The sequence below is a fragment of the Cricetulus griseus genome, chromosome 7 (assembly GCF_003668045.3).
Source record: "Cricetulus griseus strain 17A/GY chromosome 7, alternate assembly CriGri-PICRH-1.0, whole genome shotgun sequence".
In the NCBI taxonomy this organism is placed as follows: domain Eukaryota; kingdom Metazoa; phylum Chordata; class Mammalia; order Rodentia; family Cricetidae; genus Cricetulus; species Cricetulus griseus.
In genome coordinates this window covers 122,133,285-122,158,133 of record NC_048600.1, presented here as the reverse complement: position 1 = coordinate 122,158,133, position 24,849 = coordinate 122,133,285, and the positions used below count along the sequence as shown (strand labels likewise).

At 46.2% G+C, this 24,849-nt stretch overlaps 1 protein-coding gene across 1 annotated transcript in view; it reads left to right on the top strand.

Annotated features, from left to right (window-relative positions):
* Positions 1–2,329: 2,329 nt before the first annotated feature.
* Rgs9 (regulator of G protein signaling 9) overlaps positions 2,330–24,849 on the top strand; it is a 70,902-nt gene continuing 48,382 nt past the window's right edge. Inside the window, exons 1-4 of the mRNA XM_027425830.2 lie at positions 2,330–2,545; positions 18,406–18,502; positions 23,338–23,388; positions 24,579–24,685. Of these exons, the coding sequence (XP_027281631.1) occupies positions 2,489–2,545; positions 18,406–18,502; positions 23,338–23,388; positions 24,579–24,685 (312 nt within the window). The 5' untranslated portion in view covers positions 2,330–2,488. The remainder of the gene's footprint in view (positions 2,546–18,405; positions 18,503–23,337; positions 23,389–24,578; positions 24,686–24,849) is intronic.

The following is a 24,849-nucleotide window of genomic DNA, read 5'->3' as shown; positions in this document are numbered from 1 at the left end:
TCTTTTCCTCCATGGGACTGTAAGCTCCTCGAGACAGAAATGGGATCACAGTCTGCTTTGAATGCCAGACTTTTCAGTGCAATGCCGGGCATACGATATAATTGCTGTTTAAATAGGTTAATGGCGTCAATTTCTTTTCCAGGACATTACCTAAACCTTTACTATCAAATTACATATTGGAGCATTTTGATTGCAGGGCATAGAGACTCAGCTATGTGGGAGACTCATGAAGACAGTCTTGCCCCGGGGAAGGCTCTGTCCCAACTTTGCCCCAACAGAATTCTCACCTGCCTCACAGTCCCTCGGTTGCTCTCTGCCCGTACAGTTCATTGGCTTCTCTGTGCTTGTTGGCTTCCTCTGCTCATCTTTCATTGCGACTTCCTTCTAAATCCAGTTTGTCATTCACCCCAGACTCTTCTTGTCTCCATTTTATCTGGCTCTAGTTGACATTTGCAAGGGTAATTATCTAACTTAAACTTTGCAGAAGTACATCATAGGTAGGGGCGTGGCTTCTGGCACGCCTTCCAAGCATCTCTGGTCCAATGAGCTTAGGAAGGTGCTCTAAAATGTGATCGCCTGAGAGGGAAGCCTGATAAAAGAAGAAATAGTAGGGGCAGTAGCAGGCTTCCGAAGACCTCTCCTATTCTAGAACTCAATACAAGAAAAAAAAAAAAACAACTTGTATTTTTGCCCTTATTTATTCCTGAACAATTTAAGTTCCCAATCCATTGTCCTAGGAAGTCACTTCTATTTTCTCTACTGGGAAGTTACAGACTTAAGGAATGCCGGAAGGAACCCTGAGCTTTGTTTGTTTATGTGTGTTCTGTGTAACTTTTACCACAGAAGATGTTTCCATGAAGGAAAATCAAGATATTCCAGCTCTCTCCTGATATCCCAGCTCACATAAGGGACACGCTTCTCAGAGGTCTGTTTTGATTGGCAGGAACTCTGGTCCTCACCACCAACCATCCTCTGGAGAGCTCAGGTCCTCTCTATTGACGGTTGTGATACATGGGCTTCTGAAAGGGCTCCAAAGGCAACCAACCATGAGCCCTTTGACATCGTCTGCAAACTTGAATCAGTGTTATGTGAATGTGTGTGTGAGCATGTTTTCTGAGAGTGGCCATAGCTGTCAACAGATTCTTACAAATTAATACGGCCTGAAAGAAAAAAAAAGTAACGGATAAGGGCTTGTATGCTAAAGGCAGTTGACTGAGCCCCACTAGGACACAAAGCTCTTTGTTCTCTTCCAGGTTAAACATGCTACACGCTGCCCTGGATCTCCACTCCGCTTGTGTAGACAGGAGAAAGGACTCGATATGACCAAGCTGAAAAGGTCTTGGTCACTAATTAGGAGCTTCATCCTTTCAGTTTTTCTGGATGTGTCAATGTAGGCCCATCAGTTGGTGACAGTCTCCCCATACAGGTTGACGGTGGGGGAGGCTATGAATTTGTGGTGTGAGTGGATATCCTGGAAGCCTCTATTCTGCTTCGTCTCCTCAATTTTTAGGTTAATTTAACAGCAGGAGTGAGAAGTAAAATAGAAATTTCCCAAGGATATACAGCTAAAGAGTGTATGCAGGCTTCCTTTGTCTTCCCCACCCACTTCTTCCTTATTTATTTATTTTATTTAACTATTTATTTATTTATTTATTTATTTGAGACAGGGTTTCTCTGCGTAGTCCTGGCTATCCTGAAACTCGCTCTGTAGACCAGGCTAGCCTCGAACTCAAGAGATCCGCCTTCCTCTGACTCCCGAGTGCTGGGATTAAAGGCATGCGCCACCACCACCTTGCTGTTTCTTCCCTTCTTGTAATCAACATCTGACCAACTAGTCTATTTATTGTGTCAATAAATAAGAGTCACACCTGCTATTTTTTCTTAAATATTTATTTAAGATCAGTCACAGCGTTACTCATTTATCTATTAAAAGCTTGATGGACACTCCTATTGGGTATCATGAACCTGTTTCAAATGTTTATTTCTCCCTCAAGGAATTGTTAACATTAACTTATCCAAAGATGCCCAACTCTTCAGCAAGCTGGCACGGCAAAGACCCATTTCCTCTGAGTTTTGTCGGTCGGTGAGTGCTTTGTCCCGCTTCTGTACAAACTCCTCCTAGGTTAGCAAGGCTCACACGCCTTGGGACAGGTTTCAGCATCCCTGATCGGCCCTTCCTACCTGACGTTTGGTCCAGGTGGAGCGGGACGCCGCCCCCTGGTGGCAAGTGGGAGCCCGCGCACTGCATGCTAATGAGCGCGTGGCGCAGCTCGCTGATTGGTTGGCGCGAATTCCAGCTGCTTTGCATGTCGGCGGGTGCGAGGGAGAGTCGAGGGGCGGCGGGCGACATTCTGGGCCCTGCGCGCTCCGCTCTCTGCGCCTCTCGGTCCACGCCCAGGCTGGGGCGGACCAGGCTGGTTGTGAACTTGGGGGTTTCCCCTCTTCGCTCCCACTGGTGCTGTGGTCGTGAATTCATCCAGGGTCCAGAATGACGATCCGACACCAAGGCCAGCAGTACAGGCCGAGGATGGCTTTTCTCCAAAAGGTACCCTGGGTGTCCCCCACCTGGACTCTGGCAAGTGGGCGGGGACCCAATATGTGGAGTGTCCAAGGGAAGATTGGGCAGGGGCAGAGGGTGTCCCTCTACGGTCGGTCCACGCTGCTCAATTTTACTAAATGACTTCTTTGCTATATGTGTTGCATTTAAAAACTATAATGATTTTCGCGTAAACTGTTTATAGTAGAGAATTTGAAGGCAGCTGTGATGGTCGGCTGGAGGCCGAAAACAACCTGTTACTCACAGAGGAGGGTGCTAGAGGCTGCGCGGGGATTTGAGACAGCTGATATTGTTACAAGGTATCAGCTATTAAATGAACATTTTGAGAATTTTCCCCAATACCAAATGGCAGGATCCCCCCCCCCCGCGCGCCGCCCTGCGCCGTGTGTGTGTGTGTGTGTGTGTGTGTGTGTTTAAAAGAACAGGAAAATGTTGCGATCTGAGAGATTGAGAGTCCCCCCCCCGCCCCGCCCGAGGATGACAATATGTGTATTTTCTGTACAGTCTGAACCTTTTCCTGTCGATGGCAAATGGCCAGCACAGGGTGTCCGTCCACCATGGACATGTGGGAGGTGGAATGTACCTATCGGGTGGTGTGTCTGGGGACAAAGTGGTTCATTTCGTTCTGGGCTTTTGAGTTAGAAAGCGTGGGAAGAGACTTCCTCAGGATTAGGTCTCAGGTCGCTTGTGTGTCCTACCTCTGGCTCATGCCACTTTTCACTGTGCAGTGCTCGTTTTAGGATTATCCTGTTGAGGAGAATTAGCCCGATACTTTGTGACAAGCTGGGTCCTGCCTTGAGCAGCTGGGGCTTAGCAACTGGGTACAGTTGGTGACTAACTGTCCTAATCTACAAGATGGTGAAAGAGGGGCAGTCCTGGGCACATCGGGGCATTCATCATAGCCGGTCATCTTCACGAAGCCAGGTAGAAGAGGTGTGAGGGTATTATGCCGAGAACAGAAGCAATACTGTCTCACTCAGACGAGTGAAAACAGCCAGCTCCCAGCTCCTAAAAGGACAAGAAGCTGCCCAAGTCTGCTGTTCAAAAGTAAAACACTTATCTTGGGATTGTGTCCCAGCTGTTGTCTTCTCCTCCCGTGCAGGACGGCTCTGGCTTGGAGGCTTACAGGACCTGTCTGGAGCACTCATGTGCTCACTGAATCACAAGCATCCACTCCCTTGGCTTTCTGAGTGCTGTCTTGCTCTCCAGTCTCCTTCCCCCTGATCTCAGCGTATCTTACCTCCACCCATCCTTCCTCCCCTCCTCCCCAGCCTGTCCTCTTCTCCTCTCCATTCCACCTTCCTCACCTCTACCTCAGTCGCTGCCCTCTATTTCATCTCCCCTTTACCTCCCCCCTCCGCCCCCAGCCTGTTCTTCCACATAGCCTCTGCTCCCAGCCTGCTTCATGTACCTCATTGCCTCCCCCTCCTCCACGGCATCCTTCATACACGTTGGTTTTCTTTTGCAAACTGAGTGACCTCTTTCATATGATCCTCCCCTCCCAGTTGGCTTCCTGGGCTCATGGGATACTGTCCACCCTTTACAGCCTGGCTGCTCGGGGTCCTGATGCCACTATCTCCCTGTCTCTACCTCTCAGCCAGCTTCCACTCCTACCCTCCCAGAATAAGAGCAAAGCAGCCCAAGCACTCGGAGCTGTCGATCATGAATGTTCTCATTTCTCTAGGAACCACATACCCTTCCAGGCATCCATGGGAACATCCCTCTCCCCCTCTGCCAAACTCCCACTCTGTGAAGCAGGCTCTTCTGACTCCATGGGGAAGTGACTTCCTTCCCTAGGTTTACAGACTCTGTCCTCCTCGCCCACAGCATTGCTTCCCTGTTTGTCCTGTGCTGGCAAGGATCCTGTCTGCATCCCATCTGTGTACACTGGGGTCCTGGGTTGGATCACAGAGCCCCTTAGGCCAATGGGCAGAACAGAGCGCCACAGAGCCTCAGAAGCCTGTGGTAGGAGATCCTCAGCCATTATCCACCCGAGCTAGACAGTCAGACTTTTAGGGAAGGGCTCGGACCAGCAGAATGTGGACCCAGGTGCAGGAACAATGCCCCACTCATTCATTGTGTGTTATGATGTGTGCTGTGTCCAAGGTGGGCAAGGCTTCCCAGGCATTATCTCATTTATTTTGTCAGACAGTGGCTAGTATCCCTTACAGAGAAGGGCTTAGAAAGGCGGACCTTGGAAACAATGCAGGAGTGGCTCTCTCTGTGCAGGTGTGGTACAGTGGTTGGAGTTTTCCTATGGTGTAGAATAGGTGAGGAGGTTGTGAGAAGGCTTGTGTGTTTGGGGGACCCAGAGCTGAGAACTGAAGGGTAAATGGGAGAGTCTAGGCAGAGATAGATAGATAGATAGATAGATAGATAGATAGATAGATGATAGAAAAATAGATAGAGGGTACAGAGAACAACATGTCCCCAGGGTTTCCAGGCACAAATGCACAGGAAATCTGGTGAGTTTGAGGTAATGTTGTCTTGCAGAAGACATATTTTAAAGCCCAGGAGAGGGCACAAAGGTAGAAGGAGACGGAGGGGACAATAACAACGATAATGAGGCCTTAGAATGCCTTGAGGGCAGTTTGATCCCCTACCTACCCCAAGGAACCATGGCAAAGTCTGGAACAGACAAGTGACATGGCCTATTGTAAATTAAGACGACCACTGGGGTGGCCCGAATGAGTAACGAGATATTTTTTTTTTCCCCAGAGTTAAGCGAATCAATTTACAGGTCTCTGTACCCCCTCATATCTCCAGACACCCTAGAAATGGGGCTCTTCCCAAAGGCAGAGAGAATGATAGTGTTCCTCCTCCTGTGAGTCAAAGGTTCCTATCGTACAGGTCTACCTCAAGCTCAATGCAGTGTCAGGAGAGAATGCCCTTTGGCCCAGTTGCCACTCATCTGGGATATCAGGGCTTGTTCAAGGGGTGCAGAGGCCTGGGTATGTGGCTCAGTCAGCAGCATGTCTAATTAATATGCACGAAGCCCTGGATTCACTCCTTGGCACCACGCACACTCGCACACTCGTTATGGGGGTGCATGCTTGTAATCCCAGCACTTGGAAGGTGGAGGCAGGTGAATGGGAAGCTCAAAGGCAGCCTTGGCTACTGTGTTAGTTGGGATTACTTTGTTGTGATAAAACACCCTGACCAAAGCAGCTTGTGGAGGGAAGGGTTTGTTTTATCTCACACTTCCAGGTAGCAGTTCATCACTGAGGGAAGTCAGGGCAGAAACCTGGAGGTAAGAACTGAGGAAGAGGCCATAGAGGGGCACCGCTTACTGGATTGCTCTCCAGTGCTTGCTCACCCCGGTGTCTTACAGCATCCAGGAGCACCAGCTCAGGGATAGCACTTCCTCCAGTGAGCTGGGTCTTCCCACATTAGTCCTTAACCAAGAAAATGCCCTATAGGCTGGCCCACAGGCCAATCCTATTGAGACCTTTCGTTTATTAAGATTCCTTCTTCCAAAATGACCCTTGCTCGTGTCAAGTTGACACAAAAACTAGCCATCGCAGATACGTAGTGAGTGTGAGACCTTGGCTCAAAAGACAAATGTGACAGAAAGTTGGAGACCCACCCGCCAGGCCTTCACTGTGGGATTAGCTGATGACATGTGGTGAACTGAAGAACACAGATGAATAGCTCTGGCCCCATGGGCCCTTGCTCTGGTACTGCTCCATATACCTCAGCGATGCCATAGTCACCTTCCTAGCCATTTTCACTTACCAGTGCCCTGGGGATTCCTTGATGCCATGGGAAGGAGCCTTCTGCTAGGTGACTTGGCTTTTCTGTGTGGCTTCTGGCATCTCACTTCTGCTTAGGCAGGGACTGAGAAGCAGGGGTGTTAAGGAGGCTGAGGCAGATGAAGGTATCACTCTCATACCATCCTTTTTTCTTTGGTATACAAATTGAAACCCTGGGTGCCAGGTGCCAAGGAGCTATGAGTCCGGTGACAAAGACATATTGGATAAACAAGGAGACAGGTGGTGCATGGTTGTGGCAGACATTGTTGGGGGCTGCACCCGTGTGGGAGAAGTAAGCTGTTTGGGATCGGGGAGTAAGGCTTCATAAGGAGGCTTGTAACTGAGTTAGGAAAAACTACTAATGTTTTTCCAGGAAAGGAGGAAGATGAGCAACATTTTAGGCTGATATAAAATGCAGACATGTAGGATAGCCTATCAATATGAAAGGCTCCTTGAGGCCAGTTCACCAGCCCAGAGTGGGCATGGGTTGGGTGTTGAGGTGGGTGGATGGGAAGGCAGGAGGAAAGAGAGGCTCACAGCTGGGGTGCTCACATGACATGGTGAAGATCTGATGCTTTCTTTGTTTAATGAGATGCTGTTTGATGTCTTTAAAACCAGAGATGAATACGATGGGCTAGTTTACATGCTACAGGGGCAATTCTGATGAGAGAGCATGAGTGCTTCTTGATACTGGCTGCGTCTTCGAAAATGCTGATACCAAGCCAGGGACTGATGTATCTCAGGCTGGCAGTGGAGAATAACCTCAAGCTTCTGATCCTCCAGCCTTCACCTCCCAAGTGCTGATATTACAGATGTGTGTCACCATGGCCAGTTTATGTGGTGCTGGGAGTTAAACCCAGGGTTTCATGCACTGTAGGCAGGCGCCCTACCAACCAAGCTACATCCCCAGCCCAAGCATTGGTCTTTCTAGAAGAACTTGTTAGGTGATTTGAACATACATTTGAAATAGTGGTCCCTGGAGACACTGGGCAACAATTGGGATTTTACTAGCATGAAATACTAATTAATACTCTACCAGGCACTGGACACGTCTTTAACAAATAAAGAAGGGGAAGTACAGACATGGTGAGTGAATGCCTAATCTCATCACTTAGGAGAATGATCTGGAGAACATGTTGAAGGCTGTGAGCCAACTGAGGCAGAGACTATCGTTCAGAGTGGTTTGGAGGACTTTCCAATGGGACAGGATTTAGTGGCTAGGTGTGAGATGTACAAGACACATAAGCGGAAGCAGTAGAAGCTGCTCACTGCTGTCCTTAGCTGGGGTTGCCTGCAATGCCTTGCTGGTCTAAGAACAGGGTAGCAAGAGCAGATTTTGGGTCAAGATCACCATATACCAGAGTATACACAGAGTGCTGGTATATGTCTTTAATCTACTGAGTTGAGCTGACCATAACTTATTTGCAAGGTCACACATTCCTCGATTCGAAGAACAACCCTGTGGTTTCTGGTCGCTTTTCCCATCTCAGTGTAGGAAAGCACTGGTTTTGAATGCCCCCCTGGGAGCCTTCTCTAGTGTAAAGGAAAATTCCAGCCCCTGAGATCTTCCACTGTGAGTGACAGCTCCTTAATTTGAGGAGCAGCGTGGGTGTGGTAGGTGGGTTGTCAGAACCATCAAAGCCATCGCTTTGATGCTGTGGGTCCTTGTCTCACCCCCTGTCAGGTTTCAGCCTGGAGCATGTGCATCTAGGAGGCCAACTCAGGGTCATCCAGGGGCCCAGTGGTGGCCTGATTTTATGGCATTTCTGTGTCACCTGGGAACGAGACCAGGCTGATTCTTTTTATCTTGAGAGGAACTGGAAGCTGGTCTTCCTGGGAGCAGGGTGGGGATGGATGTGACTGTCCTTTATCTCTTGAGGGACATTGAGCAGGGTGAAAGTTTACAGCAGAAACTCCATTCGGGCTGAGTGGTTTAAATAACAGAAAGACACTTTCTCATAGTCCTTGAGATTAAATCTGAGCTCAGTTATAGCAGGGATGGGTTCCTCTGCAGCCCCTCCTCTTGGTTTGTAGATAGCTGTTCTCTGCCATCTCATCATCTTCTCAACTAGGGTACAGTCCTCTGCTCATAAGGACACTAATTGTACTGGAGCAGGACCTATGCATATGACTTCATTTGCTCTCTCTCTCTCTCTCTCTCTCTCTCTCTCTCTCTCTCTCTTTCTCTCTCTCTCTCCCTCTCTCTCTCTCTCTCTCTCTCTCTCTCTCTCTCTCTCTCTCTGTGTGTGTGTGTGTGATTAGGTCATTGGGGGTTGAGGACATGTTCTACCACTGGCCCTTGGTTTCCTCTTTCAATTAAAAATATTCTTTTATTGCATTTTTTAGTTTATGTGCACCTTCATTCCACACACATGTAGAAGCCACAGGACAACCTTTGGGAGTCAGCTCTCTCCTCACAGCATATGGCTCCCAGGGATTGAACTTGGCTTATAAGGCTTGGTTGCAAGCACCATTACCCACTGAGCCATTGTGCCAGACCCAGCCTTTGGTTTTTTAATCCAGGAACTTGCTATGTAATGCAGACTGGCTCCAACTGCTTGATCCTCCTGCCTCTGACTGTCAATTGCTGGGTGGGATTGCATGCGTATCCCCCCACACCTGGTCCTTATCACCCCACTTCTCAAATCAGTTATGTTCAGAGATACTGAGGCTGAAGACTTCAATATATGAATTTGGGAACAGTCTTCAACCTATAACAGTCTCTCAGAGATGGCACCATGAGCTAAAAGATCCTGTCAGTTTTATGTGACTGGGGAGACCCCTCAGAGGGATTTCTGAGGGGGAAAGTGAGAAAAATTGATCGGAATCCCAGCGTGCTGACTCCCTCACAATGTTCCCTGAGGCGAGAGTGATGAGCCCCCTCCCACGGGCTTCTCCTCTTTGTGAAGGGTGACACACCTGCTAGAAAGAAATCTGACTCCCTCATTGTGGCTTTTAAAATAACTCTCATTATTCCTCCTCTGAAGGTTATTTGCAAATTCTTAATAACTAGGTATTTTTTTTAAATGCAAAGACAAGGAATCAAATCTGTCGACTTTCTACTGGGGACACTCGGGTTCTAACTTTTAAGGCGGGATCCGGCCTCTTCTCCAATATATGGGTCCTTGTTTGCACGAAGCAACTTTGTTTCATCTAACAAAACAATTTTGAGTGTGGGGAAGATAACTCAGTCAGTGAAATGCTTGGTTTGCAAGCATGAGGACTTGCGTTCCATACCCAGGACCCACCTTAAAAAAAAAAAAATCCAGTTGCGGCGGTGGCCATTTGTAATCCCAGTATAGGGGAGTCCTATACTGGTGGGTCCCCAGGACTCTGTACTCAGCATGCCTGGTGAGTGAGAGAACCTCAAAAACAAGGTGAGTTTGCCTAAGGAACAGCAGCGAAGGCTGTTCTTTAGCCTCACACGCAGGCACACATGTACATATAATGGACATGTTCACAGTCCTCCAGCACAACCCCAAGTCATCATGAGAGACCCTGTCTCAAAAACAAGGTGAATGGCCCTGAGGAACAATACACACGCATACAATAAGCACATATGCAAGTGTACACACACACACAAACACACACACACACACACACACAACACCACACACACACACACACACACACACACATAACACACACACACACACACACACACACACACACACACACACACACACACACACACATGCGCGCTAAGTGAATTTAGCCTTTCAGTGTGGCAGCTAACATGAGAAAAAGAAGTCTTGGCTTTAACTTCAGGAGATCAGGTGCTTCTTGGAGCAGTCTGTGTATCTGAGACTCACAGCTAAGAACTCTTGGCAAGTTACATTAAGAATATTGCGCCAAATGCCACGACCCCTCTCACATTTCTACGCCTTTCCATTTACATGGCTTCCTTGGTCTCTCGACTGGCTCAGCTGGCTGCAGCTATCTCCCAGCCCAACCACAGTCTCTACTGGGTTTTCTGATTCTTGACCCCATGGCCAACCTCTGGCCTGAGACATTGCCAAGGTCTTACCTCACTGAAGGCCAAATACTGAAGCTCTGGGTGGATCTGAGATGTAGGTGCGTGCGTGTGTGTGTGTGTGTGTGTGTGTGTGTGTGTGTGTGTGTGTGTGTGTGTTGTGTGTGTGTGTGTACACTTGCATATGTGCTTATGTGTATGCATGTGTATTGTTCCTCAGGGCCATTCACCTTGTTTTTGAGACAGGGTCTCTCATGATGACTTGGGGTTCAGCAATCAAGATAGGCTGGGGACATGACTCTGCGATTACATGGATTATGCCCAGAGTTTTACATGGGATTGAACTTGGGTCCTCATGGTTTTGTGGCTTGCACTTTATAGACCCTGCCCATCCATTCCTGTTGTTACTGTGAGCTTGGAAAATGTCTTCAGACAGAAATGTGTAATAAAGGGACAGTCTTTGGTGCTGCTGTCTCTCACCTTCAGGCTGAGCTTTGGCCTGTGTCTGGGAGTGGCCTTGGACACATACCTGATCTCAGATTGTATCTTGAGATGGTGGCTTAGCTGCAAATGCTAGTTTTGCAACAAAGATGAAATGGTATCCGATACCCCTCAGTGCTGGATGAGGACATAGGCCCACACTCTTGAGAAGGTGGAGCCCTCCAGCTTGAGATCAAGGTGGCTGAGTGGGAGGCAGCAGGTAGAACTTCGAAGTTCAGGGCTTCCCTAAGTGATCTCTAAGCTCCACTGCAGCTGGCTTAGTCTCTCTCTGTTTTTAATTTTATTTTATTGTGGTAAGACTTAACATGAGATCTAGCTAGAATCTTTACATGTACGACACAGCATTATTAACAACAATAACTCCCCATTGTTGTACAACATGTTTCTAGGACTTACTGTTCTTTTATACCTATAAATTAGCAAATCCCCATTTCTTCTCCTCTTAGTGCCTGGCCATCAGCATTCTATAGGCTGCTTTTGCCTTTAGACAATACTTCATATGAGTGACTTGTCTTCTGTGTCCGACTTATTTCATATTTCACAAAATGAGTTGTGTCCACACTGCTCATCCAAATCTTTGAATATTGCAGCTTTGCCTTCTGGCATCACGTACTATTTATTTCTTCACCAGTCCACAGCTACCTACATTCTTTTCAAATCTTGTCCATTGAGTATAATGGTGGGGTAAACTTGGGGGTGCAGATTTCTTCTTAAGTTCCTGATTTCAATCCCTTCACATGAATGTCTGGGGGTGGAATGGCTGGATCACAGAGGTCCTTAAAGTCAATTTTCAATTTTGTTGAGCAATGTCTATACCACTGTCTGAAGCATTGTGTACACAAGGGTTCAAGTGTCAGCTTCCTCATGTCACCTTGTAGAGGTTCAGTGCTCTTCTGTGCCATCACCTACTCAGAGTGCAGCTGGGTCTTCAAGACCAAAGGCAATTCTGCTCACCCTCTTTGAAGAATTTTGGGAGGTTTATTTTAGTCACCTTTCTCTTTTGGCTCTTAACACACCAGCATTGTCCTTATTTTTTGGTTTATAATTTAGTGTGTGATCTTGATCTCATAAATACTATAGTGTATGCTGCTGCTTTCAATGCTTGATCACACTTAGTCTCCACAATATCCCCACAATGGTATAAATAAATGGTAAGCTTTAGTTTATGGAGATTCGAGCAATCAATAAAATGTTCAGCTTCAGCTTTTGTTTCTTGGTTTTGGATTCTGGGTGTCAAACTAAGGGCTTCATGCGGGCTAAGTGTGTACTCTACCACTGAGCTATGCCACCTGCCCCCCAAATTCAGCAATTTACTTAAGGCTTCTCACTTCCAAATTGGAACAGATCTTTGAGCTGGGCTCTTGTGGCACCCGGATTCTTTGCTTTGATGTTAGCTAACTCATTTTCACGTAGCTGTCTCTGCCACTTTCTGAGGACTTGGCAGTATATTTCTGAGGACTAGGGTTTATCTCTGCTGTCTAGGAGTATATCTTTCACTTTTCTGTACCCTCCCAGTGATCAATAAATTCATGAATTTGTTTCAGTGGTGGAGCTGGGTTTTTACTCTTGGGCATCTAAATATAGACCTGTTGCTAAGTTCCAAAGATGCATTAATTGCATATATGCTACTCCCAGCACCCCTAATAAAAACAGTCTAGAAATATGAAATCAAACACTCCAGAATCAGGAACTTTTGGGGTATCAAAATGATGCCACAGTCAAAAAAAGTCCACACCAAAAAAACCAAAGCCAAAGCCAACACCAAAACCAAACCAAACCAACCAACCAATCAACCAACCAACAAAACAAAAACAACACACACACACACACACACACGTTCATGTGAAAAGCATTCTAGAATATTGCATAACATTTCCTTTTGGCCACATGTCAGAAGCAGTACATGCAACAAAATTGCAAAAATGAATTTTATGTTCAGATGTAATAGGTTTCTATCTCTGAGATGTGCCATGTATATGCAAATGTCCCAGATCTGAAATCCAAAACACTTGTGGTACCAAGCATTTCGGATGAGGGATAGTTACCCTATATGTCTTTCCCTATATAGAACATGTGCATATACACATAGATGTCTCTCTTTATTAAGCATTCTAACATAGTTGCTTAATTAGGGACTGTGCTATTATCAAACTTTATGTATCATTGAGGCACATATTGCCATGGTCTCCACTTTAGAGAAAGGAAATCCCATGTTCTTAAATGGGCTGCCCTAAGCTCTTCACTTAAGAGAAAAAGGAATTTGGGGCTGGATGAGAACTTGGGGTTCATTTTGCTTTTGACCACAAGCACCTTCAAGCTGTAAAAAAGACTTGTTTATCATAGTGGCTGTGCAGTGTCAGAGGTGGCATTGGGTTAAGTCACAGGAAAGCAATGGTGATAGAATCAAATTTGTTACATTGAGAAGTAGCAAGTGATCAGCTTGCTTTGGGTGTTAGTGAGGATGTGTGTGGCTGGTCCTGAGGGTATGTTCATTTGTGAACAGTCTGTTAAATTGAGAAAAAGCAAGTGATCAGCTTGCTTTGGGCATTAGTGAAGTCCCGAGGGTATGTCCAGGTGTGAGCAGCTCCCAGGCCTCAGGATGGAGCTGTAGATTAGGGAAAGACAGAGGGAGTTCTTTGTTCTCATGTGTTGGTTCCTATTCCAAGCTTGTGCCTCCAGCTGCCTTTTAGTCTGGAAACCTGTGTCTACCATTATAGGCGTTTACAAAATGGAGTCAGAAATAGATTGATAACAGGTAGTTTATTGGGGAAAAGTACTCCCGCAAGGCAGCCAGTGACCAGGTTTGCACCTGAGCAGGAAGGACCCTGAAATGCTTCCTAGTCAGCTCACCCAGGCAAAAGAGAGCCTGGTGGGCACCTCCCTCCTTCTTAAACCGTTGTTATGGAACTCTGACCACGCCCTAGTGGTCAGAGTGGGCGTGGTCAGAGGTACCTCTTAATCAGGGTTTCTCCTTTACATACCATCTGATCTTCCCACTGCCCACCTTCTTCACGTCTTCTAAGACTCACTCTGGGAGCTCTGCATTCTCCCAGCCCTCTGCAGGGCTTGTGTTCATGTGGTCTTTTGCATGACCAGCATTTCAGGGTCCTTCCTGCTCAGGTGCAAACCTGATCACTGGCTGCCTTGAGGGAGTACTTTTCCCCAATAAACTACCTGTTATCAATCTATTTGGTCTTCATGGTATCTTGTTATAGCATTATCTCCTTATCAGTGGCTTCAATTTTTTCTTTTGTTAACTTGGAATCGACTTCAGTCTAAACACACTAAATGGAGAGAGAGCAAGGAGAGAGTGGGGAAGAAGGGTCTGAAGAGAGAAGACAGAATATAGTTTGAAAGGATATGTCTCCAAGGGACCTACCCTCCAATTCCTTCCCTCCCCCTACATTTCCATCACCCCCAATAGTCTGTCAGATTATGAACTCATATATGGATTAACCCATCGGTTAGAATCCCCATGATCCAATTATTTTCTCCAAGCCCCTCTTCTATTTAGATTGGAGGCCAAGCTTCAACACACATGTCTTGTTGGAGGGACTTTTCAGATACAAACCATAATACTTTCCGTACATTATATATAAATTAAACCTTATCACTGCTATGTATATTTAGGACAAATTAATATATCTTGGATTTAATACTATCTCTGTTTTTTTTTTTTTAAACTTTCGTTTGCATTAATGTTTTGCCTGTGAGTGCTGGGAATTGAACCCAGGTCCTCTGGCAGAGCAGTCATTGCTCTTTACCACTGAGCCATTTTCCAGCCCCACTGTCTGTGGTTTTAACATCTACTGAGATCTTGGATTATCTCTCCAGAGGACCTGGAGATGATAGCACTCAGCCATTGACACTGAACTCTCAGGCTTATGGTCCACCATTATTCTTTAGTTTCCCAGCATTGTCCAGGGCTATACCTGTTTGCTGAAGCACTGATGGTCATATAGGAAGCTCTTCTAGGGAGGGGCCAAGGTAATCCCTATATTGGGGACTTCCTGAGGGAGGTAAAGTTTGGAACTTTGGCTCAGCATCAACCACAAACAACGAGAGAAGCATGTAGCTCATTTCTTTTGAGTGTATAAAACATTTTTATTTTCATTTGGTTTTTTTTTTCAAGAGGAAATATTACTTTGTTGCTGTTATGTTTTTGTTTTTTGAGACAAAATTTCACTCTGTAACCCCGGCTGGCTTGGAACTCACTATGTAGACTAGCCTGGTCTCGAACTTGCAACAGTGCTACCACCACCACCCTCCAAGTGCTGGGGTTACTGTCAAGTGCCTCCATATTCTGAGGAAAATGTTATTTATTGTCTTTTTAAGTTAAATGAGCTATTATTTGTGTATGAGAGAGTGTTTGGTGTGTGTGCTACAGTGCACACATGGACGTCAGACAACGGCCCTGTGGGCTTGGCTCTCTCCTTCCACCTTGATGGGGGTCTGAGGATCAAAGTTAGGTCTCTGCCCTTGCAAGGAGATACCTTTACTTGCTGAGTCATTTTCCAGCCCCCTATTTTGGTTTTATTGTGGTGGTGTCTCACCGTGTGTCATCGTGTCACCTTGGCTGGCCTGGAACTTGCTGTGATTGTCTTCCCTCTTCCTCTTGAATGCTGGCATTACAGGTATGTGCCTCCACACCGCCCCCAAACCCAGCAGAAGATAAAGTAGTCTCAACAGTTAAAAGGGAGTCTAAGGTAATCGCCTTGTGATGTCTTGCCATGCTTCAAGCTTCCTTGGACTATTTGTTAATTTTCTTTGGCTTCAGCACTCTTCTGGATATTCATTACTTTTTAATTTGTCTCCTGCCTCTTCCTTTTTCTGTACGTTGTGTGTGTGTGTTGGGGGGGCAGTAATCTCCAGGTAGCGTGAGTCTCTCAGTGGCCCTTTGTAAGTGTGCCAAAGCAGAAGTGATGTGCCTACTTTTGTCTTTCTCTCTCCTTCTTCCTCTCCTCCTTTCGATGCCTCCTCTCCTCACCCTTCCGCTACTTCCCCTCAGGGCATTGGGGGTTGAACCCTGGCCCTCCATAAGGCTAGGCAGGGCTCTAACATAGCTACATTCACAGTCATTCTTTGGGATTTTTCTTTTCTGGTAACTGACCCACTCTGGTCAGATAGGTCACAAACCTTGGCATCGTGTCTGTCACTCTCACTCAGCTACCAAGTGCAACCAATTCTCTTTTTACCAGTGTAATTGGTAGTTTCTTGCTCCGACCACCTGGTCCCAAATTAACCGACTCAGAGTCTCAATGTGAATTTTATAAATGCTGACTCTAACATTTAAATGAACCCGTTTCTATTAATCTGTGTATTGCCATGTGGCTAGTTAATGGGGGAATTACCAATACGGAGTCAGGTAAAAATATAAGGGTATTTATTAGGGAGATGCCTTACTTACAGAGCGACCTAGCCAGCCGGCAGGGCAGGAGTAAGTATAGCAAGCCGATGATGAAAAGGAAGAAGGAGCCTCCAATGTGCACCCCTCACTCTTAAACCTTCCCTATCTCACCCTGACATAGCCTAGCAGGCGTGGTTACAATGTCCCCTACAGCTAGTGGCTTTACCTGCCCTCTAGAATGTCTTGCTTCCTGGGCAGCTGGCCCGTGTCTCCCCTGACTCCTCCCTCTTTCTTCCCATCATTCTCAGTTTGGCTTTCCCACCCAACTTTCTGCCCAGCTACAGCATGTAAGCTTTTTTACTAACCAATGAGAGTAATACATGGTCACAGTGTAGAAAAGGACTGTTCCACAGCAACCAGAGTGTACAGAACCCTGTCTCCTAACCATCATCCCCACGCTGCCTTTGTTTGCTTATTAATTTTTGTATCTGAAGCTTGTTTAGCATCACCTGTATATAAGATACTCCTCCAGGTGTTCAGAATACAGCAGGAAACATTGCAGAAAAAGACCAGCCTCCAAGAGCGAAATTTCTAGGTGTAAAGGGAGACACTGAGTAAACAACACACTAAATAAACAATATGCTATTACAATAATGATAAACAATATGTTGAAAGCAATTGCTTTGTGTGTTAGAAGCTGAAATCTATAGAAAAACAACCAGGGGATCAGGACATCTGAGGGAGTAAAGCTGTATCTTTGAGTGTGATGGTGGGGGTAGGCCTCCTGAAATACTAGAGGAAAAAAGTGAGAAAAGCATCCTGGGGACCTGTGTAGCCGAATCAGAGGTCGTCTGCTCTTATGCTGGGACAACTTGAGGGGGTGGTGGCAAGGAGGAAGCCCCACAATTTCTTTCCTGGACTGTTGCAGTAACTCTGAATGGACCATGGACCACCTTATCTTTTTCTATCTTTGAAAAACCTCTTTCTGCCTCCACATTCTTGTCTTATTATGGGCACATTTCCAAAATGCTCCCGAGAAACAGCTGCTTGCCTGTCATGACCTGGCCTCCGTCTGTCATTCCACTTCAACTAGCACTTCGTCTCCTCTGGGTCTCTGTCTCCCAGAGTCACAGGGCATTGCCTCCCTCCCACGCCTCTCTCACTTTCTGTCCACCAGACTTGTCATTGTTGAGGGCAGTGTGAGCTTGAGCCTTTGCCCCTCCACCCCCCCCCGTCAGGATCCATCCCTTTGAGGGGTTCTGAGTTGTAGGGAAAAGGGGCATCCTGTAGGAAAAAAATGAAGCAACGGAAAATCTCTCGAGAGGACTATCTGTAACATTTGTAGCTAGTCTCTGAGGGGCAGGAGATGCTTGACTGAAGTTCTTATCTGAAGCTCTGGCCAGAGTGTTATAGGAAGGTGCACCATCTCAGCTAGCTAGACTGGAATTGCCTAGAGCAGTATAGTCCCAAACTAACCCTTGAATGGTGTTTACTAGTTTAAAGACATCAAGTTGAATCAAGTAGAATCAATATTGTGGGGCCCCATCTGTTTTTTGGAGACTTTAAAGATTGTTGTTAGGAAATTTTATTGCTTACTGTGGAAGACTTAAACATTAATATCAACATAGAAAGCTTAAATTTTATAGGTATGCATACTGGGAAAGGTGTCAGTAAGAATGAAAGTAAGTATGAGGAAAACTAGAATTTTTTGAGAGATAATAGAGTTTTGACAATAACAGTCCCTAGATTTTTTTTTTTTTCTGTCTCAGACCAGTTGACTCTTCTGATATGAGACAGAAACTGAATTTTTCTTTTAACACCATGCTTGGATTTAGAGAAGGAGAGTCACAGTCCAACTCCAAATTCAGTTTTGATTTTTACATGGATTGGGACTACTACTGTACTGGGAAGTAAGGATATATAGGTAGAGAGATTTTACCCTGTACAGATATTGGTACCATAAGTCAGATTATTCTTTGTTTAATGATTTTTTTTCTGGATAGCTATCCTTTCTTCTTTAGGCATCTACACGTCTGATATCTTTTGGCTTCTTGAAGATGGGTATTTTCTGTTTGCCTGGAAAGACAAGGGAGGCTTCTGTCTACAGAACACATGTGTCGTTACAGTTGCACCATAGCTACTTAGTGTCCATTTGTCTCCTGGGCCAGGTTGGAAGTCTCTGAGTCCCCTTTGCATCTTTGGATCCTGCTTGTGCTTTGACAAGCTGCTGGGATGACTTTTCCTCTCAGCAGGCTTTTCCTGTTCTGTCTTGCAGATTGAAGCACTGGTGAAGGACATGCAGAATCCAGAGACGGGAGTCAGGATGCAGAACCAGAGGGTCTTGGTCACCAGCGTCCCTCACGCCATGACAGGTGATGTGACTTTCTGGACTGGGTTGTGACTTGAAACAAAACCCACAGGAATGTTGGCAAACTTGAGCACACATGTTGTCCTGGTTGGTTTATTGTTTATTGTTTGCTTGACTCAAGTAAGAAAACACCTCCATTAGATTTCCTGTACACAAGTCTGTAGGGCATTTTCATGTGAAGTGATTGATGTGGGCAGGCCCAGCCCACAGAGGGGGGGCAGTGCCACCCCTGGGTCCTGAGTTTTATAAGAAACCTGTCTGAGCAAACCATGAGGAGCAAGTCAATAAGCAGCACCTCTCCATGGCTTCTGTTTCAGTTCCTGCCTCCAGGTTCCTGCCTTGGCTTTGCTCAGTGGACTGTGACCTGAGATACATAAGCCAAATAAACCCTTTCCTTCCTAAGCTGCTTTTGGTTATAGTTGTTGTTGTTTTTTTTAATCACATCAATAGAAACCTAACTAAGATACCTGCCAAACTGCCCATAGCCTGTGTTTATAAGCAAAGTTTTATTTCTATAACGTGTGCTCTACAGCTGCTTTGCCATTCCAGCTGCAAAGGTGAAATACATGTCTGTGTTCAGACTGCATTGGGTTTACAAAACTAAAATATTTACTGTGGTTTGGCCAGGAAACCAAGGCTTTTGTCTTCCTTTACCCTTCTGATTTTTACTCAGATCCTTCTGAGCTTTGCCATGGGGATGGCGCCCCTAGCTCCTCCTCCTGAGGGTTAAGGATATTACAGAGCATCGCTTGGGGAGGGTAGTGTGTGTGTGTGTGTGTGTGTGTGTGTGTGTGTGTGTGTGTGTGTTGGGTGTGAGCATCAGAATGCATTTTGCTTGCTCTGTTACCCGTGATTTGTGATAGGATTTTGTAATAGAGTTGATGTCATGGCAAGGCCTGCTGCCTGCAGAAGCTGACTGCTTCTCTGAGCCAGGGATTTGTGAACCTGTTCTCCTGACCCTACCCATGACCTGACTGTATTTCTTTATCTTTCTTTCCCTCCCCTCCTCTCTCTGCACACACATTTAGAGGGTCAAGCTTAGTTATTGTTCCTCAGGTGTCATCCACCTTGTTTTTTGAGACAGGGTCCCTAACTGGACTTGAGCTTGCCTGTCTGTCTCCCTAGCCTTCTTGCTACCACACTTGGCTTTAAAAACAAAACAAAACAAACCTCCCAAAATGGGTCTTGGGAATCAAACTCAGGTCCTCAAGCTTCTGCATAACACGAATAATAAAAACCCAGAGATAGATATTGGGGTTAAAGCTGAAGACCAGAGAAGCAAAGCAGCCAAGCCACCAAAGAGGTCTTACTTCTACCAAGGCTGCGGAGATCCTGTCCTCAATGTATCTGGAGACTAAATGGGCAGCTCTGAGCCCCTGCTCCTGTCTTATATACCTCTCCAGTGCTGGGATTAAAGGCATCAGCTCTGTTTCTCGTTTAGACTGATTCACTCTCATATAGCCCTGGGTAGCTTTGAACTCAAGGAGACCTATCTGCCTCTGTCTCCTGAGTTCTGGGTTTAAAGGTGTGTGCCACCACTGCGCAGCCTTTATGACTAACTAGTGTGGCTGACTTTGCATTCTGATCTCCAGGCAAGCTTTATTTGATCATAAACAATATACCACTGCCCTTGTGTGTGAAAGCACGTCAACTGAGGGATCCCCAGCACCTTAGCTGTGTATTCTTCATATGAGGTGACCTCATGTTGTAGAGATGAGCTGTCTCCTGCCATCACCCATCTGGTTGCTTTGAATGTGTCCCTGTTTAGAAACATAACAAAATAAACAAACAAACAAAAAAACCCCACCAGAGTGGTCATATCTATCCTAACTATCTTATGGGTACTGACATACATGGGGAGGGACAGAGCACTGATGGGTGACATTACCACTCATCAGGCATCTGCTGCATGCCCGGCCTTTGAGCAGCACGTGTTCATTTATGCCTGAACCTGAGATGTTTCTCTCAGGCAGGGATTACCATGTGAGGAAACCAGGATGGGGCCAATGCCTTGTCAAGGGTTCCTTCAGAACAAGTAACAGGAGCCCTATTCTGGTATGTTGGGGGCAAAATGGGAATTGATTGGAGTGCTTTGGATCAGTTCAGGGACACATGGTAGAGTGGGACTCCAAGTGGCCCTGGCTTCCAAAGAGTGGAGACCTGGGGTAGGACTTGGTCTGGGGGTATCTCTTCTCGCTGTGGTAAGAGGCAGCTGTCCTTGAAGATATCCCGGTGGCTGTCATTTCTGCCTTAAATTTGCTAATTCGGGACTAGAGGACCCTTCAGTGGGAAGTTCTGGTCTTGCTCTTTGATAACCTCAGTGCCTGGAGTGACTGTGTGTGTATCAGGATGCCTAACAAAAGCTCACTGAATATGCATGTGAATTGGTTTTGAGTCAGCTCTGCAAAGAGCCCTAGACATGAGTGGGACACCTGGGGTTTAATCCCTCAAGTACCCCCTTTCCAAGCCCTTCTCTCATTTTCTCTCTGTAAAGTGGTAACAGAAAACCCTGTCTGAGAGGAAGGTGACAGGGATGAAAGGGACCACGGTGCTCAAGGGCCCAGCGTGTGGTAGCTGATTCATAGCTTGTGGAAGTTGGCAATTTCCTCCCCTGTGTCTGCCAAAACCCAGGATAAAGTTAGGGGTAGGTATGACACCCCCTGTCTTCTAGATGGGGCTATAGACTTATAAAGAAGTCCAAGAGGGCTGTAGCTGTGGCTCAGTGGTACAGCTCTTGCCTAACAAGTATGAGGTCCTAGGTTCAATTCCCAGTATTGAAACAAGGGAGAGGTTAAGAACTAGTCCCCATAGCAACGAGCCCATTCATGAGTGAATTTGAGACTGGCTTTGAGACTTACACTCCATCTTACCCCATGTCAGTGTGTGTGTGGCGGGGGTCTTACATGTGGTTCCTGGATTTGGGTAAGGTTACCCATCTGGCCTGTCTTCATTTGAGTTCCACCTTCTGTAGAAACAGATCATGAGGGAGGAGGCCCCATCCTGCCAAGGCAGAGCCAATGATGGCAAATGTGTATCCAGCGCCTTCCATGGCAGGGACCAGAGCTTCCGGGAACAGTCGGCTGTGGAGCCTGAAGAGCCAGCCTGCCATGCTGCCAGCTCAGTCCCTGTGGTGCTGATGCTAGTGGCACTGTAAATTCATTTGGTCTATTTCAGGAAGCAGTTAAGTGGATGAGAAAGCCCTGGGCTTCTCAGTGGAGAGTGCTAATCAGTCTGATGTCTGCCTGGGGCCCATCTTGCAAGCTGCATGCCTTTAAAGAAAGGCATGGAGTGGAATGTTGGTTGACACACACAGGCCTAGGATGTTAAGCAGGATTTTAGATGAAGCATTTTGCTTTGCTTTGGAACAGCCAACTGGGGTGAGTCAAAGCTAAGAGTCTCAGGAGGTGAAGATGCTGGAAGCAGCGGTGGTAGCGTGTAGGTACTGACAGAGACAATGGTTGGTTATCCGTCGAAGCCTACAGGATACATAAGGAAGAGGTACAGGTTGTTCATACTTAACCATGTCAGATAATTATGTCCAGGGAGTACAAGTAGATGATAATGGACCTCTTTGGAAGGCTATAAAAAGAATGTTCTATCCCTACCTCCAAAGAGGGAAGTATCGGTTATGACTGGGTGGCCACAAAGATGCTGATGATAGGGTCTTGAGCTGTAACCTTTGGCATGCTTTGTGGGCCAGTTCCCATGCAGGTGGGGACCAGACTCTGCTTTTGGGAATCAGGCTGAGGATGTGGGGAGTATGGCCAGTGGCATGTACCAGATAGTGTCTGAGTTGGGAGGTTTGGTGCTGGGCACCTTGTTTTTCTCTGGAGTTGTCACTGCCCTTCTACAAGAAGCGTCTGGCTATGAGGCTAGAGGCTCCAGGCTGAGAAATGAGCTCAGAACTCCCACAGTAGCTCCAGATTTCTCTGGACTTATTTTGTCTCCATCCTTAGATAAACCTAAATGCTCCAGGATGTGTAGCTGGGTGCATTGTCTCTTTTGACTCATCTCTGCCCGCCTCTCCTGCCTTTTGTTTTACAGTTTTAGCTCTGTGCAGTGCCCTTCCAGAACCTAAGATTTTCAGGGCCTGAGGCAAGAGTACAAAGGGAGCCCACATTCTAGTTCCCAAAGTTTTGTATCAACCTACAAAACGTTACTAAAATAGGTTCCCTCCTCCACTGTGATAAAAGTACCTTCACACCAACTTTAAGGTTTGAATTTAGAATTCTCTGGCTCCTGACTAAGTGTCATACCTGGAGACTTGAGTGTAGGAGAACCATCCCTGCCTTCAACCCTTGTTTAATTCCTGTCCCTGGTTTTGGTTCACTCTTGTGGGTCCAAACTCCATTCAGAAACCTCGCTGGCCTTGGACCTATTTTTTTTTTTTCTTTCCCTATTTGGACTTAGTCTGTTTCCTGTTTAATTGATGAGTGGTACTCTTTAAATGACTATGTGGTAAAAAGATAAAGATAGCAAACGAGGTAAAGACCGAGTGTGGAGATGGAAACAAGAGTTACGAGTTCAAGACGACATTGACTATATGGAGTGATTTAGTGCTCAGCCTGGGCAACTCAGTAAGACACTGCCTCAAAGTAAACGTGAACCTGACCTACGAGTGGATAAAAGACAGTGCATAGTGGGGGTTGAGCTGCAGATCTGGTGGGGTCAGGTCGAAGTGGATCTGAACCATTCTGAGTTATTTGAGTGAATGGGCAGGGTCTCTCAGAGACAGGATCACCACCAAGCAGTGAGAATGCACAGGGTGGAGGAGCCCATGGAAGTCCTGGCCTGTGTGAAGAGGTTTTGACATTGATCAACTACGTCTCTGTTTTGCAGGAGGTGATGTTCTACAATGGATCACCCAGCGCCTTTGGATCTCTAACCTGGGTGAGGCCTTGGCCTGTGCGGTTATGGATTGCTTGTGCATGCAGTGCTACAGGGGAAACCAAAAAGGAGTGTTTTTTTTTTTTATTTTGTTTTGTTTTGTTTTTTTTTTTAACTGTTTGGGAGCCTGGCACTCACCTCCCAAATAAAGACATGGAGACTTATTCTCACTTATGAACGCTGGGCCTTAGCGTGGCTTATTTCTAGCCAGCTTCTCTAACTTAAATTATCCTGTTTCTCTTTAACTACGTTTTGCTTCTTGTCTTTTACCTTTCTTTATTCTATATATCTTTCTTTCCATCTTACTCTGTGACTGTCTCTATAGCTGGGTGGCTGGCCCCTGGCATCCTCCTCTCCTCCTTTTCTTGATCTTCCCCTTCTCTCTTCCTCAAGCCTAGATTTCTCCTTCTGTTTATTTCCACCTGGCAGGCACACCTATCCCTCTCTCCTGTTTAGCTATTGGCCATTGAGCTATTTATTAGACCAATCAGGTGTTTTTGACAGGCAAAGTAACACAGCTTCACAGCATTAACCAGATATAAACAAATACAACATATCCTGCATCATAAAACAAATATTCCACAGTGTAAGTAAATGTAACACACCTTAAACCAGTATTCAACAACAAAGGAGGCTTTACAGGGCTCGCTAAAAATTTACACCTAAATTGGAGAGACAGGACCTTGAGGAATGAAGCAACCAGAGTTAAAAGCAAAGGCAAGGACTGGGGAGATGGCTCAGTGGGTAAAGTGCTTGCTGTACAAGCTTGAAGACCTGAATTCAAATTCCTAGCCCTCATGCAAAAAGCAGCACGAGCCTGTGAACCCAGCCCTGGGAGTTGGAGGTGAGGCAGGAGAGATCTTGTAGACTCACTGGCCAGCTACTCGAGCTGAAATGGTGAGCTCCATGGTCCATGAGAGACCCTGTCTGAAAACAATGAGGTGGAGAGCAATCGAGAAAGAGACCTGACTTTGGTTTCTGAGTTAGACACATGTACGTGTTCATGCTCACACACTCATGTACTACATATGCATACATTCACATAAAGAAATTAAACAAATCCTTAAAAAAGAACCTCTCTCCCAGAGGTTGTAAGGATAGGGTACTCTCTTGGAGTTTAGGGATGGGCTGAGCCATGAAATTCTGGTTTTGGTCCGGCTCTTAACTTTTATCTGGAAACTCCTTCTCCTCAGAGGCACAGAACTTGGGCAACTTTATTGTCAAGTATGGCTACATCTATCCTTTGCAAGACCCCAAGAATCTCATCCTCAAGCCTGACAGCAGTCTTTACCGGTTTCAGGTGAGCTTTGACCTTGATTTTAGGTGGTAATGTGGGGTAGACCTTGGAAAGGCCTGCCAGTTGGCCTTATATCCTCACAGATCAGGGATTTAGAAATAGTGCAGAGAGATAAGGTAGTGTTATATTTCTCATCCCAGGGCTCAGGATCCTTGAGGTCCCAGCCC